The 21564-nt window shown below is 42.3% G+C and overlaps 1 protein-coding gene across 1 annotated transcript in view; it reads right to left on the bottom strand.

Moving 5' to 3' along the window:
- spon1b (spondin 1b) overlaps nucleotides 1-21564 on the bottom strand; it is a 381373-nt gene that overhangs the window by 112607 nt on the left and 247202 nt on the right. The window contains exon 7 of the mRNA XM_078549401.1: nucleotides 17376-17440. Within this exon, the coding sequence (XP_078405527.1) occupies nucleotides 17376-17440 (65 nt within the window). The remainder of the gene's footprint in view (nucleotides 1-17375; nucleotides 17441-21564) is intronic.

Genomic DNA, 21564 nt, shown 5'->3' on the forward strand with positions numbered 1-21564 from the left:
TGTTCTGCTCCGGTGGCATCTGGAGGTTCACGTAGAGAGTGGGTTTTGAGATGACCTTTGCTGGAGAAGCTTCTCCAAAACTCACCCCCACTGGGGTGTTGCTGTTCCCGGCTTCCTGGAGCTGGGGTGCGATGATTGCCTCACTGCTCCCAGATTCCAGGGGCTGTGGTGCACTGGCCTCCTCAGGTTGCAGGCAAAGTTGGGGTGCGCTGGTCTCCTTGTTGTCTCCAATTTTCTGGAGCTCGGGTGTCTCGTCCTCCAACGCCCTGGAGCTTTGCCGCCTCTTCTGTCGGTGCCGCCCTGGCACTTCATCATCCGAAGAGCTGCTGCCCTTGTCATCCGTGTCGGATGGGAGACGCCTCTTGCCGCTTCTCTGGGAAACGCCTTTGCTTCTTCTTCGCTCCCTCTTACTTTTCTTGTTCTTCACCGTCCGCCACTCCCCCTGCTGCTTTTCCACTGCTGCCTCCTCTCTGTCTCTCCACAGATACCATCAGGCCTGCTGAGTTTTTCCAGCATTTTTTGTTTTTCTTTCAGATTTCCAGCATCCGCAGTATTTTGCTTTTATCCACCTTAAAGATGTTGAGACCACACCGAGGGAATGAGAGAACTCTGTGGCGCCTGCCCACTATATTCTGGCAGCAATGGCCAGGTGCAGGCATCAGTAACGTTTCCAAGGGGTGTGAGGCTGGACCATCACTTTGTTATAAAGGCTGCACAGAGCACAGGGAAGAGGCCCTGGACTGAGACACCTGCCTTTATCTTGTGCAGAAAGATTTCACTTCTGAGTGACACGAACACTGCTCATCAGAGCATGGAGCCATTGACAGGGAGACATTCTTGGGAGTTTATTGACAATAGTGAACATTTTGTACAAGTGATTTTAACACCTGTGCAACTAATTCTCCTTAACTTTCCTAACCCTGCCACTACAGGTCATCCACAGCCAAGGTGGAGGCAGCCTGCTGTCTGTGATGACTTTGGCAGGCAGCCTCGGGAGGGCCAAGGCTTGGAGGGCCCCAGCCTGCTTTCAGGGTCCTGCTATTTGGCAGTGGCACCCTCCTCTTCCTGTGCAGCTTCTGAGGTCACAAGAAGCAGGGATTCAGATGGGCCAGGCACTCCCTCCCAGAGTCACTTGTGTATTTTTTTATTAATTGGATGACTAGGCCAGCATTTATTACCCATCCCTAATTGTCGTTTTTCAGACGGCACTTAAGAGCCAACCACATTGCTGTGGGTCTGGAGTCAAATGTAGATTTCCTTCCCTAAAGGGCATTAGTGAACCAGATGGGTTTTTATGACAATTGACAGACTTATAATTCCAGGTTTTTATTAAATTCAAATTCCAACATCTGCCGTGGTGGGATTTGAACCCGGGTCCCCAGAGCAATACCCTGGGTCTCTGAATTACTAGTCCAGCGACAATACCTCTCCTAGCGTGGATAACCCTGGAGTGTGCACCTGCTAACCCTCCTCCCTATATGTGCCCAAGGGCCCCAGGATGACTCCTTGAGGAGAAGGGGTAGCTGGAGTGAGATCGAGTTGCTCGGCACCCCTCTTGTATACACACTGTTGGAGGCTAACTATGGCATCAGCGATGGAGTTGAGCCCGAGCAGCAGTGCAAGAGTGATGTCCTGGACCAAGGCCTCCATGGTGGCCGCCATCCTACCAATGTTCACATCGGTGCGTTGGCATGCTGGCGCTATCACCTCAGCCTGAAGGCGGACAGACTCCTCCATTCTGCCTTGCAGTCTGAGGAGTGCAACGGACATTCCTTCTTGATGTTCCCGAGCTTGATTTCAGGCTTTCCTCCACTGGTCCGAGACCTCTCCCTGTTGTTGTGTGCCAGCTTGTCCTGCATGAATAGAGATGGAAAAGTGTAAGCAGAACACCTGCCAGGCCAGTTGGTGAGTATGCTGGGCCTGTGTGGGTGGTGAGTGGTCCCATGGATGGGATGAGGACAATGAAGTGTGAGCGAGTGAATGGTGATGTTCCTTGAACTGGCAGTGAATGAGGGCCCTGTGGATGTGTGATGGGTTTGTGAGTGTGTGAGTTGAGAGTGGTGAGAAGAGTGACTTACCCTGACGGAATGGAGGAGGTCATTCATCCTCTTATGGCACTGGGCGGCTGTCCCCTTTTGAAGGGTGTTGGTGCTGACCACTACTGCCACCGCCTCCCAAGCCAGGTTAGTAAGGTTGCTGCCCATTCTGCAGCCAGAGTGGGGGTACAGGACATCCCGAAGGGACTCCATGGCTTCCAAAAGATGTTCCAGTGACGCATCGCTGAACTGGGGGGGCTGCAGTCCTTTTGCCTTTCAGGGCCATGTCTTCCGTGCAGCAGTCGTGGTCTGGAAGCACTGAGATGTATGTGCGCGGCTGGACTTTTAATATTGTGCCCGGCATGATGAAGCGGCGAGGTGATGGCAGGCGGGAGAATGGGAGCCCGCTCACCATGGAAATGGCATGTTTCCTGGGAATGAATAAATAATGCGGCAGGTTGGGATGATCTGGCATGAAAACCCGCAATCACAGCCGGAGGGTAAAACATCAATTTACCCGCCCGCTACCGCACTTAATGCAAATCTGGGATGATTCCGCCCTCAGTGTCCTACCATTTATTATGTATTCCCTTGCCTTGTTGGCCCTTCCCAAACATGTTACCTCATGCTACTCCAGATTGAATTCTATTTGCTATTTTTCTTCCCACCTGAGCCGTCCATTGAGATAATCCTGCAACCACACAACAAATTATTGCATCTTCGGCAAACTTCTTAATCATGTACCCTAAATTTAATGCTAAACCATTGATCATATACCACAAAAAGCAAGGAGCCCTGAGACTCCTTCCTTAGACAGAGCCCATTTCCCAAATCCAGGAAGTTTAGGTGATAGAAGATTGGAAGCAAAGTATAAGGACTCCCCTGCTAAGTATGCACTGATAAAATTTAATCATCTCATACTAATATAGTTGTCAAAACAGAATGCTAGCACAGTCACTCTTTACTCAGCCAGGACCACAATACCTATTAGGGGCAGGGTTATTTGGAGTTGAAGGGGAATAATTCTTCTCTCTAGTGGCATCCCTGTACTCTTTTTTTCAACACTTTTCCTTCTACCCTTTAAATCATGCATTCGGCCTTGAAGTTGTGCAGATTAACTCTTTGCTATCAGGATTGGCCACTCTCTAAGCATTATTAGGTTTGAGATGAAAGTTGAAAGACTAGATTATAATTAAGGAGACACAACAGTCGTATTGTGTCAGCTAGTAAGCCTGATGTAAGAAGTTCAGGCCATTCAGCCCATCTAGTATATTTCTTTCTTGCCCACATATTCCTACCATTAGTCTTCTCCTGGCCTCCCTGTATCATTTTACCAATTCCCATTATTTAGGACTTGACCTAGCTCTCATTTAGGATAATCTTAACTTAAGTGCAATGACAGAACTGAATGAACCCCTATTATACATCCTGCCCAATTTCATCTTTCTTTGATTTCGATGAAGAAAAATATTGAGCATAGTGTATATTACACTGTTTATTCAATAACATTCATTTCAATTCATCAGAACAAAATTAAAATAATCACCAATATCACAGTCTTGGCCTTGATCTGAACCTCCTCAATCTCCAATTCAAAAACCTGTCCTGTTACTTGTCCAATGACTTGACGTTAGCAATTTATTCTATGTATTAATAGTCTTTGTGGGGGTGGGGGGAATAATTTTTCCAAGGTCTTTGCTCTTTCAGGAGTTTTCTAATTACAGAACTCCACCCCATTTTGTACTAAGTGCTGGACCCAATAAAAATAAGCCCAGTTCTTTCTATTTGGCATACTCAGTTTGTTTCTTTTAATACCGCAGTCATGCCTTTGCACCATGATCAGCTCTCAGCTCTTTGAATCTATCTTTGTCCAGTTTCCAGAAATCAACCTCTTCCCCATGACCACTGACCCCCTTTACATCCCGTTTATATTATGGAATCACTTTTCTTATTTTACTAATCATTAATTCTCAAGATGTGAGCATTGCTGGCATTTATTGCCCTTCCCTTGACTGCCCTGAGGAGGTGGTGATGGGTTTTCTTCTAGAACCCCTTGCCGTAGTTGGCTACAATTAAGTGCTTTGTTAATCGTCTTCGTGGGGCATCTGAGAGGCAATTACGTTGGTGTGGGACTGGAGTCACAAGAAGCAATTGGATTTTTTAATGACAATCCAACAACTGCTCCATGGTCACTTCTACTGATGCAGGACTCTTTTTTCACAGCTGATTTCAAATTCTCAAACTTCCACACTAAGATTGTGAACCCATGTTCGCTGAGTTACTAGTTCAGTAGCATGAGCACTACACTACCGTACACACTTACACTGCTAACAGGTTCTGCAATATGATGAGGCTATCTGTGTACTGAAATCAACAGGCAGACATCAGCAGTGGCAGCAGAACATTTTATGAGCCATTGGCACTAGTGTTGGGACAGAAAGGAACTTTACCGCTGGGACAGGCTCCAGCTGAACCGGAGTGGAATGAAATCTTAGCAGAAAAGGAAAATGGGGCTGTCGAAAGGATTTTAAACTCGTAACATGGAGGTGGGAAGGCTGCTGAAAATAGCACAAGCCTGAATGCAAAAGGAATCGAAGATGAGAGTAAGGTCAGACCAAGGTGAAGAAGAAGTACAATATAATTGGTCAGGGAACAAACACCATTACAAAACAGAAAAATAAATAGACTTAAAAATCAAGTAAAAAGAACAACCACTAATGAGGAATTGAACTGCGTGTACAGCAATGTGCACAGAGTCAAAAGAAAACTGGGAATTTGGGGATAATAATCCACAGAAAGGAGCCAGATATAGCAGGAATAACTGCTACATGGACTGCATAAAGAACAGGACTGGCAGCTAAACATTGCAGGTTATAACTGAAGCAGAAAGGGAAGGAAAGGGATAAAGGGGGAAGGGTGAGTGTACTAATTAGAGATAACATAATGGCTGTAGAATAAAGGTACATAACTAGCAGAAGGCTAGAAACAGAGAAGTACATGGATTAAAATAAAAGACAAGAAGGGACTGATCATGCTAATAGGAATACACTAGAAACCACCTAATACTTGGAAGGAGGTGGAAGATGAAAAATGCAATAAAATATGTGGAATGAGTAAAGGATATAGAATAATAATCAACAATAAATAATTAACAACCCCCCAAATTAGCTGGCAATTAGAAGTAGTAGAAGGGGCACAGGGAATGGTGTTTTTGCAATGTGTGCAGGACTCCTTTCTTATCCAGTATGCAAAGAGCCAAATACAAGAAGGAGCACTTCTGCATCTAGTAACAGGAAAAGAACCAGAGCAGCTAAGAGAAATAAGTGGTGTGGGATATTTAGGCCGCTGTTAGGATTGTGACCCAATCAGCAAAATTCAGGCCAGAGGCGCTACTGAACTTAATGCTTGCCACAAACCATTGAGGTGAATTTTCAGTTTACAACAGGAATGTAAAATTAGGCGCTCATTTCAACACGCACCCGGCCTTCATTTAGAATTGATGGAACGGAATATTGGGCAATTTTTATATTGAGCAGTCGATCCACGATTTAGGTCATCTGCAGCAACAGATGGCTAGTTGGCATTCCCCAAAGCATCAGGAAAAGTCCTGGATTCATATTAATAAAACTGAAATCACATCCACTCTCTTGACCACCGCCAGTGCAACATGGCTGTAGTATGTACTATCTACAGGATAAATTGCAGCAATGCACCAAGGCTTCTTGGAGAGAACCTCCCATCCTTTGATTTCCATCACATTAAAAGGACAAGGGCAGCATGTGTCCTTTTGTTATACTGATATAAACACCAATCGCTCATAAGGGACTGTGTAAACACGTTGTGGGTTCATTTATTTAGAATAGGCATGTAAGAGCATTTATACAGAGGTAGAAAGCTTGCATACATCAGCAGCAGAGCTGTGTATGTGTATGCTCTGCTCAAAAGCAAACGTGAAACTGTGAGGAACCCATTTTTGGAAAATTTGAAGGACATTGAATTTTGGGCATTCGCCCTCCTGAGTTATTTTTAAAAGTCTGCAAGATTAATTAATTGTGAATATGCCATTCTTCAAGAAACCATGGGTCAAGACAGATGTCCAGTGGGGAACACCTGGAGAGGGAAGAGTTACTTTGTTTATCTAAGTTGAATACTTTGTTTATCTAAGTTAACAAAGAACTGCTGTTGCCAGGCTAAAGACTCCTACAGATTGGTTAAAAACATTTGGCCTGAGGGAAGTATTCTCTGAACATATTATTCTTTGAAACTCGCAGTCATAGAGTGTGCATTGCCTTAGAAACAGGCTGCATGAAGAAGCCTCTCTCTTTCTCTATCTCTGTCCCACCTTTGAGTTACATGTAGTCTAGAGTGAGTTAAACTTTCATCAGAAATGTCTTATCTGAATAAATCACCTGTTTTTTTTTTAAAGTCTGCAAAGTTGAGATAGGTAAGAGTCATCAAGGGCAGTTTCACCAAAAATCAGTCTGAAAGAACTTTCAGATCTACTGTGACCAGATTTCTGTTAGATCAACAGTGTCAAGATCGTTTTGAATTTTCTTTTTTGAAAAGAAATGTTCCCATACTCCAGGGGACTGTGTTTGCTTTATTCTGTTTTGTGCTTGTTTGTGAGTGCTTGGGGGTTCGAATATCTGTTTTTTTTAAAAGGCGAAAATTATTACACTTCTAAACTACAACTTATATGTTAACCAGTTTCATAACTTGTTTTAAAAAAGATGTGTTTTTTTAATAAATCAATTTTTTTACTGAAATAAGCCTGGTTAGAGTCTTTCTATGCTGGGAATAACAGTATCAAAGGTAAACAATTGGCCAGTTTTGTGGGTGAGTTAGACATTTAAACTGTTGTTATGACTTGTGGAGAAGTGGGGCTAGAATTGACTGCACAATCTCCTATCATGGCCCATAACAAAACAAAGACTGGATCGCATGACACACTTCCCTTCTAATGATGTCATGCTGCTATCCCTTAAAGACATATTACAACATCCCTCTTTCTTGTTAAAGATACTTTCCTCCCTTCCAAAGAATTATAACTATTTATAATACATTTTCATGTTTAATTACCATTACTGAAGTGGAAAGAACTGATGAATCTATGAGTCTGTAAGCCATAGGGGTAATCTGCTGGGACACCCAGCCCTTGTATTGGTAACCTTGTCTGGAGGTTCTTTAATTGCTCACAGTGATCTATAGGATTGCCATTCTTGGATGTTCTTCCTGATTGCATTTGGGACCTAGTCCTAGATGCAATAGGACTGTCTGGTGGTTGAGGAGTGGAATGGATCTGATTTGTCCTCGGTTACACCTCACTGCTGCGTCTTTGTGTATAATGACTTCATAGGGCCATGGTTCCAAACAAATCCTCGCCACCTCAGCTGGCTTCTGTGCGATCCTGGATGTGAACTTGTTATTCCAATTGTTAACAAACTTGGCAATTCTGTAGCCACATTTTTGTCATGCACACTGGTCATCTCTTGCAGTTTGAAAAGTTGCTCTCCAGTTTCTGAGAGAGTAGAATGCGTAAGAGTAGGTAAATTGGTACGCTCTGGTCTGCCAAACATGAGCTCTGACGGTGATGGAATAGTTGCGCTTAAAGATGCTGCTCTCAGATGTAACATTACAATGTGCAGACTTTGCTTGATCTATCTATCTTTGAGAATTCGGGATTTCACCATGCGAAGGATATTGCAGACGGATATAGATAAGTTGACTGTGGTCAAAAATTTGGCAGATGGAGTATAATGTGGGAAGGTATGAAGTTGTTCACTTTGGCAGGAAGAATAAAAAAGCAGAGTATTACTTAAACAGAGAACGACTACAGAATTCCAAAGAACAGAGGGGTCTAGGTGCTCTCGTGCATGTAATCAAGAAGACTAATGGAATGCTAACCTTTATTACAAGAGGAATTGAACATAAAAGTAAGGATGTTATGCTTCAGTTACACAGGGCATTGGTGGCACCGCATCTCAAATACTTTGTGCAGCTTTGGCCTCTTTATTTAAGGAAGGATGCAAATGCCTTGGGGGCTATTCAGAGGAGGTTTACGAGATCGATACATGGAATGAGTGGGTTATCTTATGAGGATAGGTTGGACAGGCTGGACTTGTTTCCACTGTAGTTTAGAAGAGTGAGGGGTGACTTGACTGAAGTATATAAGATCCTAAATGGTCTTGACAAGGTGGACATGGAAAGGATGTTTCCTCTTGTGGCTGAGTCCAGAATGAGGGAGCACTGTTTTAAAATTAGGACAGAGATAAGGAGAATTTTTTTCTCTCAGAGGGTTGCGTGACTTTGGAACTCTCTGCCTGAGATGGTGGTGGAGGTGGGGGTCACTGAATATTTTTAAGGCAGAGGTAAATAGATTCTTGTTAGGCAAGGGAATCAAAGGTTATTGGGGTAGATGGGAATGTGGAATTCGAAACACAACGATCAGCCATGAGCTTATTGTATGGCAGAGCAGGCTTGAGGGGCCAAATGGCCTACTCCTGTTCCTATTTCATATGTTTGCATGAATCATTCATTCAGCTAGGCCATTAGACCTGAGGTAATGAGGAGATGAAGTATTGTGATTGATAGTACAGTTTTCACACAAATCCCGAAATGGCTTACTAATAAATTGTGGACCGTTATCCATAATGATCTTTCTTGATACATAAAATGAACAGAAAATAGCACTTAGAGTGTGCTTGACAGTTGTGCTTGACATATTGTGCAATTGTTGAAAAATGGGGTACTTGATAAAGTAGTTGATGATGATGATGAAGTCAGTGCCATGGACATGAAAGAGATTGGATGCGATTTTGGACCAAGGACAGGTAGGAACTTAGTGTAGAATCAGTGGTTCTTTGTGCTAAGTTGGCATATGCTCTTGACATGACTCACACTTCTTGATGGTGACTTCAATGTCACTGTTCATACCAGCCAATAGACTCTCTCTCCTGCGAGTCTTCTCATCAAACCTGTGCCCAGTTGTGAGTGATGAAGTAGTTGAAGAATATCAGGTCACAAAGATTCCAGCATGATGACCTGCCTGCCTTTTAAAATAACTCCCTGGGAGATGCCTAGCCTGCCCTGTTAAGGCCAAAATGGTCTCAAGTGCTCGTGGACATGCTGAATTGAATCAGGCCATCCTTCATTGATGGTTTTCCATAGTTTCTGTCATGTAGAATCTTTTGCTATTTCTCCTTGTAGCTGCTGGCATTCATGAATGTGTCATATCAGTTGATGAACTCGAATTCTCTTGTAAGGGTAAAGTTGCAACTCCCTTGAAAATGCAAATTTGTTGAAGAATTCTGGATATTTCGATATTTGGTTGTGAACTGAGGTGATGGGAGTAGTTTCTGAGATTGATCTGCTGTACGAGGTCTGACTGATTCCATGGATTGTGACTAGAGTGAGGTCACGGCATGCCAGTAGACCTACAATCGCTGGGCCTTTAGTGTCCACAATGTAGAACATCCGTGACACCCAGGAGGATTGATTGTACTCGCACTCCAGGACTATGAATCCTGCACATGGAATTAGTGAACTGTTATACGCTGAAAGTTGTGCAGTAGTAGGTTTAGCCATGGCCTTTCAAATCTGCAGAGGCAGTATGTTGGCATTTGCCCCTCTGTCATGCTTTGCCAATAATGAATAGTTGCCAACTTTCTTAGTACAAATAATTTGAATCTTGGCAAACACTTTGGATGGTGTGTGTGATGGTGTCTATGCTTTCCATGAGATTGACGGTATGAAACACGTTCACTGCTCTTTGTGTCATCGTGCACATCATCATCATTTTCTGGTTTGTCAGTCACCTCATGTATATGTTTCTGAATGGATACCGGATGGTCATTTCTATTGCTTGAAGGTACCTGTTGTGTACGTTCTGGATCAATGCAAAGCTCTTTGTAGCTGCATCAGCCTTTGGTCAAGTGCACTGCCGAAGGCCCTTTCTGCCACATGCCTTGCAGAATTGCTAGAAAGTTGGGCATTTCCTTGGCACATGCAGGAGTCCACACCTTCCACATGTCTTGCTAGGTTTGGGTGTTCTAGTAAGTGCGTCAACAACTGAAGTGGTATGCAGGACCTGTAAACCTCATTGACCTGCGAGTATCACTTCATGCTTACGTCCACCCTTGCGTAGCTCTTGATGCTGTAAGTTTTGGGCTTGTCTAGGAGATCTTGCTGGGATGCTTCAAGAGGAATGGATGAGATCACCAACTCAACAATTCTGTCTGCTAGGTCTGCATTTGAAAAGTCACAGTACGTACCCTTTTCTCTGCATCTGCTGACAAAGTGGTCTATGGATTCTGCAGGTTGTTGTTGAAATGATATGAACTCTAATCGATGAATATGGAAGTTTAACCTGATACTGAAGTGGTCTTCCAATGTCGTCCATACCTTTTGGGGATCCTTTAGCTCTTCTGCCCTTAATCCTGATGTGTTCAGCCTGTGTAGACATTCATTCCTAATTGCTAGGTGAATTTTTATGGCTTACTTGTCTATTTCATACACACCTGAATCAAGAACCATAGATCTTATGCTGTTTGCACATTTTGAATTCAGATAGTTGGTCAGTTGCATCCTAATTCAGACTAGGGAATTTTGTGGTCATTTAGACAATATCCTTTTGACCTTCCTTCTCCGATAGTGCCTGAGATGAATGTCGCTGTAGTCGCTTTCGCACACTTATCCGATGTTCTGCCCATTATAATTGCAACCTTCTCTGGCCCGATTTCTCTGAAGGTTCTTTTTTGTTTGATTCTCCCTCGCTGGCTATCAATCCAGCCCACATCCTGGTCACTCACCTTTCCCTGCTGAGCTAGCCTGATGCTAGTCCTCTTGATGCACTGTTCCACTCATGGAACTGACAGGCTACGCACTGTAATCTCACCACAAGGGATCTGTCTGCTTTCCAGCTCTTTACTTGAGCACTATCCTGGCACTGTGTTTTCAAAGCTTTTCTGTGCAGTCACCACATTGCGATTTCAACACTCTCTGATGCTACGACTCTGTTGCGGTCTGACCAGAATGTTGAGGGCCATCTAATGTCATGTAGCGTGATCTATGGCTGTTCAGCATGTCGTCCCTGAACTTAATCTTGCTGCCAGGCTGGTTGACCACTGTTGAACACCATGTCATGTCATTATACTGATATAAATACCAATTGCTCATCAGGGATTCTGTAAACATGTTGTTGGTTCATTTATTTAGAATAGGCACATGGGAACATTTAGCATAGGTAGAAAACTTGAGGACATCAGTAGCAGAGCTGTGTGTGTGTGTGTGCTCTGCTCAAAAGCAAAAGTGAAACTAAGACTGGATCGCATGACACATGTCCCTTCTAGTGATGTCATGCTGCTATCACTTAATGGCACATTACAACTCAGGTGCATGAAAACACGTTGCCTCCATGGTTCCCTTCCACCCTGACTTGGAAATATATCTGTCGTTCCTTCATTGCCGCTGGGCCAAAACCCTGGAACTCCCTCCTCAACTGTTCTGCAACCTACACCACATGGACTGCAGTGATTCAAGAAGGTGGCTGATCACCTTCTCAAGCATTGGGCAATAAATGCCAGCCTTGCCAATGATGCCACATTGCGCAAATGAACAAATACCATCGATATGACATTCTGGCCTCTATTTCTGGCAGACCAATTTATTTAACGGTTCTGTTGAAAATGCATGCAGAGAAATGCCAAATTTTAAGCTTTTCCTTTGGACTAAAATTAAAGTTTGAGTTTAGAAATAACAAAGCAGAGGAAGGCAATTAAAAACCAGAAACTAAACCAAATAGTAAAAGACTCTTTACATATAAATGTCAGAGTTTGCTCCTGATTTTCCCTCACTCGCTGAAGAATAGCAATGAGCTCCATAGCTTAGAAGTAAAGAAAAGTTTAATTAGCAACAGCAGGTCAATAGATGGCCCTGATTAGATTTCAGCAGTGCCTTCTATATTGTACTTATTCATGAGGTGCTATTATAATCCTGTTATACTTCAAATAAAATATCTTCTCTTGTGCAAGCTTTCACTTAGAATGAGCCTTCAAAATTCATTTGCTTGAAAAACTGATACAACTTTTCTCTATTCAAGCCTCCAAAGTTAAGGGTGTAAATTCTGAGGGAGATAATTTAATGGAACAGAGTCCACATGATTAGTGTGGAAGTAAAACCATGCCAAAATAGATAATTAAATAAAGGAAAAAAAGAAGGCCACAAAGAAAGTATTAATGATGCAAAGAGCGGTAATCTCCATTCATGGAACATCTTTGAGACCATAAATCCAATTCCGTCTACTGCCTATTGTATTCCAAAACTCTTTGAATGTATATTTCTGCCGAGTTAATAGGCCTGCACTCAAGACACCCCAGAGGAAATCAGATATGTGTTTTTAAGGCCATTCCATTAATGGGGATTGTCACTTATAAAGATCCTGCTCCTTCCTTGCTGATCTCCCTTCCTAAAATGATTGAATATCCTTCCTGTTTTTCCAGTGGAAACCTGGATTTAATTCTTCAAGAAGAGAACTACAATAATCTGAAACACTAAAAGGTTAGAATTAATTCAGCAGTATCTAATTCATTACCAGCCTGTTCTGTACAAAGTCTATGCAAGGTAAAAATAGTTTTAATAATGCCGCTGTTTAGGTATTCATGGGATTGACTTTGGCTGACAGAATTAACGCTCTGCCAAACTTTTTTGCTGTAATTTTGAAGCTGACCCTTTAAATGCTGTTGGAAAATTGCTTTATTCAGCCAGCGTGAGGAGAATATTAATCAATAGCCACTTCCCTGAGAAAATAATGTCATACATCTCCAATTCTCTAATGTTAAAATGATCAAAGAAAAAGCAAGTAAGAAGAGGTTAGAAGAGGTAGGATTGAGAAAGATTGGCATTTATATAGGACCTTTCATAACCTCAGGACATCCCAAAGCATTTGAAACTTTAGCCAATGAAGTACTTTTGAAGTGTAGCCACTGTTGGAATATAGGGAACGTAGCAGCCAATGTCTGCACAGCAAGATTCCACAATAGTCAATGTGATAATGACCAGATCATCTGTTTTACTGATGCTGGTTGAGGGATAATTATTGGGCAGTACAGTAGGGAGAACTCTCAAACTCTTCTTCGAAATAGTGCCTGCAATAATCTGCCAAACAACCTCTCTGACACTGAAAATTAACTTTTGAAAGTGTGGAGTCTCATTCTTTCAGATTTTAATTGGAGATTTTAAGTAAACATTTCAATTTTTTTCATTATGTTTTGTTTCTTTGGCCAGAAGTTTCTAGCCCCACTGGTGATGGGATGGGGCACAATTTGGCGAGAAGGCCAAATATCATGTCATGAAACCAGCTTGCAATCGTCCACTCCATCCATCAATGGCGGGCCACGTTTCCTGCAGCCGCATATCAGGAACATGATTCTAATGCACTTGCGTCGAATGAGCAGCCTGCTCACCGGAATCACTCCACCATGTCAAATTTACCGCCCATGTTGACATGACTTCAGAACGGTGTGCTTCACGGCTGCCTTTAAAAGGTGTGCACCTGGCAACCTGAACTTCATGGGGAGTGCTTTTACTACAGCCCTTTAAAAGTGTCAATCATCCAGACCCTTTAAATTTTCAGTAGCAGAAACTACAAGTACTTTAAATCTCTTTATCTTGTGTAAATAAACATTGTGCAATTGACAGAATAGATCAGAGAACCAGAGCTGTCAATCAAGCAATGTTGTCCCTTGAACGCAGCTGTTTCAATAGAGTAATGGATGTCTGGGCTCTCAGCCAAGCCTCATTAAGCAGTCTTGGCTTTCAAACAGCCCACCTCAGCACCTGAAGCCCCTGTGGCTGCCTTTGAATGCTTTCCAGGGGCAGTGAGTCCACCCTCCCCACCCTCCATCACCTCCAGAAAAAAATCCCAACTTTGCAGGCACTTTCTCCCAAGGTGCACTCACCAGGCAGGGAAATTTCCAAACTCACTACCTGCCTTGAAGTTGAAAACCCATTGCATTAGGAGGGGTGGCCAAATGGTTGGCCAAAGAGCCATAGAACTATTGAAAAGTTACAGCACAGAAGGAGGCCATTCGGCCCATCTTGTCCATGCCGGCCCGAGGACACCCAGGTGCCCTTTCTAATCCCACCTTCCTGCACCCGGCCCATAGCCCTGCAGCTTACAGCACTTTAGGTGCAGATCCAGGTACTTTTAAAAAGAGTTTAGAGTTTCTGCCTCTACCACCAACTTGGGCAGCGAATTCCGGACACCCACTGCCCTCTGGGTAAAAAAGTTCTTCCTCATGTTCCCCCTACACCTTCTGCCACTTATCTTGAATCTGTGTCCCCTGGTTCTAGAATTCTCCATCAAGGGAATTTTAAGGAGGGTCTTAAAGGAGTTGGAGACATTCCTTCAAACCATCTATCTGGCTAAACCTTTGGTCAACTCTCCCAACTTGGAGTGCAATTGTTTTCCATTTATATTTCTGAGAAACATTTTGAGATGTTCTTTTCTTTGTTAAAGGTGGTATATTAGCACAAAATTGAATTTGAGTGTTCCTAACAAATAAATGTCTGAACTCAAACACTGAAGAATACTCATACAAAAGCAAAGTACTGTGAATGCTGGAAAACTGAAATAAAAACAGAAAATGATGGAAATACTTAGCAGGCCAGGTAGTATCTGCGGAGAGAGAAACAGAGTTAACATTTCGAGCCAATGCCCTTGCATCCAATGTCAGTGTTCACCCCAGCTCAGTGGATAGCACTCTCGCCTCTGAGTCAAAAGTTGTGGGTCCATGTACCACTCCGGAGTACAACGAAGCTGACATTCCATTGCAGCATCGAGGGCGTGCTACATTGCTGGAGGTACCATCTTTTGGATGAGATATTGGCCAGGATCTTCCAGCCCCATCATGATGGGCTCTGCCGTGGGAGGTTCAGTGGCTCAGCAAAAAGACCATTGATGTTTAGCGGGGCCAGGCGATTCCGGCAGCAGGTGGGGCAGGAAAATCCCACCCATTAAACCGAAGCCTTCTCTGCTGTCTCAAATGGACTTAAAAGACCCATCCCATGGCACTATTTTGAACAAGAGTGGGGGAGTTCTCCCTGGTGCCTTGGCCAATATTTATCCCTCAGCAACATCAAGTGAAAACATATCAACTGGTCATTTTCATATTGCTGTTTGTGGCAGCTTGCTGTGAACAAATTGTCTGGCACGTTTCCTACACTTCAAAAAGGTCTTCAATGGCTGTAAAGTGCCTTGAGACATTTGGTGGTCATGAAAGGTGCTTATAAATGTAAGTTCTTTTTCATCCTCATGTCCCTGTCCAACTCCCTTTTAAAATTATTTCCCACCATCTTTTCAAATGCAGCATTCCAAATCCCGACAATTCTCTCAGTGAAGAAAAAATTCTCATTTTACCTCTAGATCTTTTACCAATGATTTTAAATCCATGACCTTTGGTTATTGACCCACTTACCAGAAGGATTAGTTTTCTCTATCTACTCTATCAAAAACACTTATCATCTTGAAATCCTCCAACAGACCATCTCTTAACTCCTTCTCTGTCAAGGAGATCAGCCCTAAATTTTTCACCCTCTCCTCATAAGTGAAGTACCTCATCCCCACTAACATTAGATAAATCTCCTTTCTACTCAAATACTTAACATTTTTTGCCTGAAATTCAACTCTTTTACCGGAGGTATTAATCAATTGATTAAAATAATGAATGGAAAAAATGTCAAAATATTTGTTCAGCTGTGTCCAACAAGGCAATTTAAATCAAAATAGCTGGAAAAACTCAGCAGGTCTGACAGCATCTGCGGAGAGGAATACAGTTAACGTTTCGAGTCCGTATAACTCTTCATCAGAACGAACTTGTCATACGGACTCGAAATGTTAACTGTATTCCTCTCCGCAGATGCTGTCAGACCTGCTGAGTTTTTCCAGCTTGATTTATTTGTGTTTCAGATTTCCAGCATCCGCAGTATTTTGCTTTTATCTAAGACAATTTAAATGCCAAGTTTACTTATCACAAATAGAAGTTATTGTATCATATAAAAGCAAAACATTAAATATTTTTAAAATAATGTGGTGGAAATAACTTCCTGGATTCAAACATCAAAGCCCTAAACATTGTTATTTTTCCTGATAACTTATTTACTGTAATGTTGTTGACATTTCATTGCAAGAGCTAAAATTTACAAAATCAGTCAATCATAGTAAAGAAAAATATGCCTAGAACCGGAGAGGTCATTCCCTTCTTCATGTATATGCTGGCACTTCCTGAAGCAATTTTGGACAAATACCACTCCTTCGCTCTCTTCCCATGCTGCCCTCTGTATCTTCTTCTGATGTAGACAATAATCCATTTTTTTCCTTAAAAAATGCAAAGATCATCGCCTCAAACATTTCCTTTAGCAAAGTATTCCATGATCCAACAACTCTGTGTATAAAAAAAGTTTTCCCAACCTCTGTCCTCGTGAAAAGATTTTAGATTAATGACCCCCCCTTGCCACAGACTCCAACCTTAGCCAAAGATGTTGGATTTTCCCTATTCATTCTGACACAACCATTATAATAAAAAAACTATTAAACCTGTTTGTGGTCTTCCCAACTGTAGCAGAAAGAGCCCCAGTATCCTAGGCCTCTCCCTATAACTATAGCTCCTCGTCCCCTAGCCTGTCAGTATTGTAAGGGTTAAGAATTACCATAATTATTCTCTATGAAGTTTGTTACAATGAGTATTATGAAGTGAAATTAAAAAAGCACACACACACATAACTATCTTCCATGCTGAAGATAAAAATCTTGCATTATTCTTACTTTTCTTCTATTATATTCATAGGAACAAAGGAACGGGAGGAGGCCATTCAGCCCCTCAAGCCTGTTCCACCATTCAATGAGATCATGGCTGATCTGTGACCTAACTCCATATGCCCACCTTTGCCTCATATCGCTTAATATCTCTGGTTAAAAAAGACCTATTAATCTCAGATTTAAAATTAACAATTGATTATTTGCGGAAGAGAGTTCCAAACTTCTACCACACATTGTGTGTAGAAGCGTTTCCTAACTTCACTTCTGAAAGGTCTGGCTCTAATTTTTTGACTATTCACCACAACTCTCAAATGATTTGACAGAATATCTATTGTGAGACAGCTAACTGCGCATTATTCACACACAAAGAGCCCAAAATGATTTTTTTCTCCAAATGTACAGCATTGCAAGATCTGCAGGGAAAGATTTATTCTTAGGCGTAAATTTTTAGTGTCAAGAACGAAGCTAATATTATGCTGCAAAAAATATATATTTTCAAAACAGCAGAGGACAGAATGCCAACTTACACATTCAGGGGTTGCCAAGCAGGCCACTGAGCCTTTGCCTTGATAACAGTCAAAACACTCTCACCCTGAAAAAGCAAAGAAGAAAACAAAATGTCAATGCTATATACATATATCATTAGGATTGCAGCAAACCTGTAAGAGAAAATGAGGCAGAGATCAAAAAGACTTCAGAGTAGGAGGTGGTCATTTGTCCCACTGTACTGCTGCCAGCTCTACTCTGGTACCACCTATTAAGTAAAATTACATTGAGTTTAAGGCACAGAAACAGGCTACCTGGCCCATCAGGTCTTTGCCCCACACAAGCCTCTGCCCACCTTACTTCATATTATCCTATCAGGATATCCTACTTTCTTTCTCCCACATTTATTTATCCACTTTCCCCTTAAATGCATCTAAAGTAGTCACATAACTACTCCCCGTGATGGCACGTTCTTTCTTCTCTGTAAAAGGTTTCTCCTGAATTTCTAATTGGCATCACTAGCAACAATCCTACATTGATGACCCCTAGTTTTGGATTCTCCACAAGTGGAAACACCTTCTGTACATCTACCTTGTCATATTCCTTCATAGCTATAATGACCTCTATATCAGGTCACTCAGGTCTTCTCCTCTCTGCTCTTTCCCCATACCCATTGATGCTTATTAAAATCTGGTTTCAAAGACATTGGTTGACACAATTTTGCTAGTCACTCGTGTGAAGCATCCCATATTCTAATAGCCCTCTAGGCCAAGCCAATTCTTTTTCAACTCTTGCTTTTTTTGCTATTTGAGCTGCCACAAGGATTTGCATTTGTATAGCACCTTGGAACATAAGATTCCAAGGCGCTTTGCAGAAATCTTAGAAGGAAAACAGACACCAAGCCAAAGGAGGATAGATTAAGAGGGGAAACCAGAAGCTGATGGGTTTCAAGGAGCCTTGAAGGAAGAAAGGGTGGAGGAAGAGATGGAAGGGTTGAGGGGGGGGGATTTCCGGAGAGTGGGATTCTAAGCAGCTGAGGGCACAGCTGCTAATGTAGAGATGGGTGTACAGGAGGCTGGAGCCAGAGAAAACAAGAAATTAGGGATGAGGGGTACTGTAAGACTGTAGAAAGCTACAAAAAAAAAAGGAATCCTAAATTTATCGGCCTTTTTGTCACAGAGTTGCTGACCGGAAAATTTCTCACTTTACACCTTTGCAACAATTATTTTTATTTTAACTGACCAGCACTGCAGCTAAAACAATGGTTAGAGGAATAAGATACACGTGCATTAATGGTTCATTCACTTTTTCGGAAATAATAATTTCTAGGTATAATTGCCAAAAAGATTAAAACAGAGTGATTATCATTGCCGATAAAAACTAAAATCAATTCTCCCAAGAATTATATCTAGCTCCAATAAAATAATTTTCCAAATTAAGTAATGATCTTTTTTCTGTCTTTTGGATTAGATGTTAATTTGAGGCCCCATCCATCCTGTCTTGTGTACACAAAGGATCCCACGGCTACTATTCGAAGGAGAGCAGTAGTTTCCCACCTCGGTATCAGTCATCATGAGCAGGACTGCCGGTTGTGTTTTCTTCCCTTCTTGTGGGACAGTCTTTGGCAGACTGAAGTGCCTCCGCACTTTCTCAGGTAATAACAGCTGGCAAACCTAGGATGGGAGCTGGAACTTATCTGGCACGTACGGCTCAGTAAGATGTTACAGGGCGCAGTTACCCAGTGTGTCCTAGGGGGGGATTCTAACACCACTGAGCAAGCAACGAGAGAGTGTGAAAATGCACCCTTCATTATTCTATATCACCTTTGTGGGAATCGAATTTCAACAGGAAATTGTGGAATTTTCTTAAAGCTTCAGTGCTTTCCAAAGATTGTTTCAAATTGAGAAATACAGGTGACAGCCTAATTCTTATAGTATAAGATATGACCAAGTTTGAAAAGAGTCAGGGAGAAGACATATAGTGAAGCAGTGATTCCCAAATTACACTTTAAATGCCTGCAGGATAGTCAGAGGTAGGAAAGGTTGAGGGGGGCCCTGGGAATGAACCAGTTTGAGATATAAAAACATAAGAAACAGGACCACAACCCTGCTTCACTATTCAATACGATCATAGCTGATCTTCTATCTCAACTCGACTCCCCTGCTCTCTTCCCATATACTGAGATTCTCTTGGAGATCAAAAATCTATCGATTTCAGTCTCGAGTATACTTAATGATGGAGCATCCACAACCTTCTGGGGTAGACAACTCTAAAGATTCACAACCCTTTTGAGTGGAGAAATTTCTCTTCATCTCAGTTCGACACGATCAACCTCTTATCCTGAGACTGTGCCCTCATGTTTTAGATTCCCCAGCCAGGGAAAATTCGAGCCCCTTCAGAATCTGCTATGTTTCAATGAGATGACTTGCATTTATATAGTGCTATTCACAACCTCAGGGCATCCAAAAATGCTTTACAGCCAATGAAGTACTTCTGAAGTGTAGTCACTGTTGTAATGTAGGGAATGGGGCAGCCAATTTGTTCACAGCAAGCTCCCACAAACAGCGCTGTGATAATGATCTGTTTCGTGATGTTAAGATAAACATTGGCCCGGACACCAGGCAAAACTCCTTTGTTCTTCTTTAAATAGTGCCGTGGGTTCTTTTACACCCTCCTGAGGGAGCAGGCTTGACCTTAAATTTCCATCTCAGCCAAAAGACAGCACCTCCAACAGTGTTGCACTTCCTCAGTACTGGACTAAAGTGCCAAACCAGCTGTTGTGGTCAAACCCGCGACCTTTTGACTGAGAGGGTAGAATACTCCCCGCTGAGCCACGGTTGACCCTGATTGGTCTTAATTTCAACCACGAAGGATGCATGGAGGAGGATGAGAGTGCCAGGACATTAGATTTTGAGATTTCGTTATAAGGTGATAGCTGAACAGCACAATGCTAGGTAGGAATTATGGGGTTTATATCACATCTCTATTCTGGTAGAAACAAAACAGATCTCAAAACCAGCAGAATTGCCTTCATTCTGGCAACAAAGTTTGTTTTCCAAACAGCTTTTATCACGCTGTGCAGGTGAAATTAAAAATAATAAAAATGCAAACGACTCAGCATCCACCGGAGTAAGTGGGAACAATACTTAATAAAAGTGTGATCACGCCGCAGGAGTTACTGCAATTTGGATCTACAAGGCACGTCATCATTCCCATTTGACAAGCATCTGGTAGACTTTAAACGGAATCAGTTTATCCTGAGAGACGTTTCCTTCCATTTACAGTGACGCGTCTCATATATTAGTCACTGGCAATGTAGCTCGATTAATACGCTTGGGTGAAATCTAATGACAGGCTGTATTAGACAGAATGGGCTGCAAGGATCAAAGTTGCCTTTTTGCTCCTTCCAAAAATTTTACATTAGATCATAGCAATTAACCGTCTGACTTGGGAGTAATATTATTTCAGTGCCATTGTACCACTGAATCGCACAAGTTAGCTCTTCCATGGAGAAATTAAATTCAGAGACTGTACACACTTGTATTGGCAAACTAGAATCTCAGAGATGCTCCAAACTTCAGCAGCAGAAAGGTGAAATGCCCGCCAAATTTCTGGGCCGGTTGGAATACACCCTAGGAAACCTCAAGCGATTAGAGGAGGAAATTGGTGATGTGTTGGTAGAATTTTTTTTTTAAGAGCTCCAATTGCCCTGAGGGTGGGAACTGTTAATCCAACACCAAAACGAGGAATAGGAGTCTTGGGATGTGGCCAACATTGCTGAGGAGGTATTTGTTGGCCTTTGCTGCCCTAGGGGTGCTACGCTTCAGTCACTTTGTGTGGCACTAGAAAAGCATGCAGGCAAGGCTAGGTAGGGAATGGCTCCTTTCTCCTTTTCATGAAGGGCACTCGTGTAGCAGTTGGGTCTCTACAGCATTCCAACAGCTTTCCTGCTTATAAAAGAAGAGGAAGAACGAACGTGCATTTATATAGCACCTTTCATGCCTCATGGGATGGTTGTAATTGTTCAACAAGTGAGGCTACCAAGGTCAACTCACTGGCCGTGGCCTCGATTTAACATCTCATCTGAAATATTCCACCTCTAACAATGTAGCACTGCCTCATCGCTGAACTGAAGTGTCAGCCACAATTATGTACTCTTTCATTCTGATTTTATTTCATCCTTATTAAACCAAGGCTAATAGTTGCCTGGATTGGCACTGTGATTTTTTT

This window comes from Cetorhinus maximus, chromosome 9, assembly GCF_964194155.1.
Source record: "Cetorhinus maximus chromosome 9, sCetMax3.hap1.1, whole genome shotgun sequence".
NCBI lineage: Eukaryota > Metazoa > Chordata > Chondrichthyes > Lamniformes > Cetorhinidae > Cetorhinus > Cetorhinus maximus.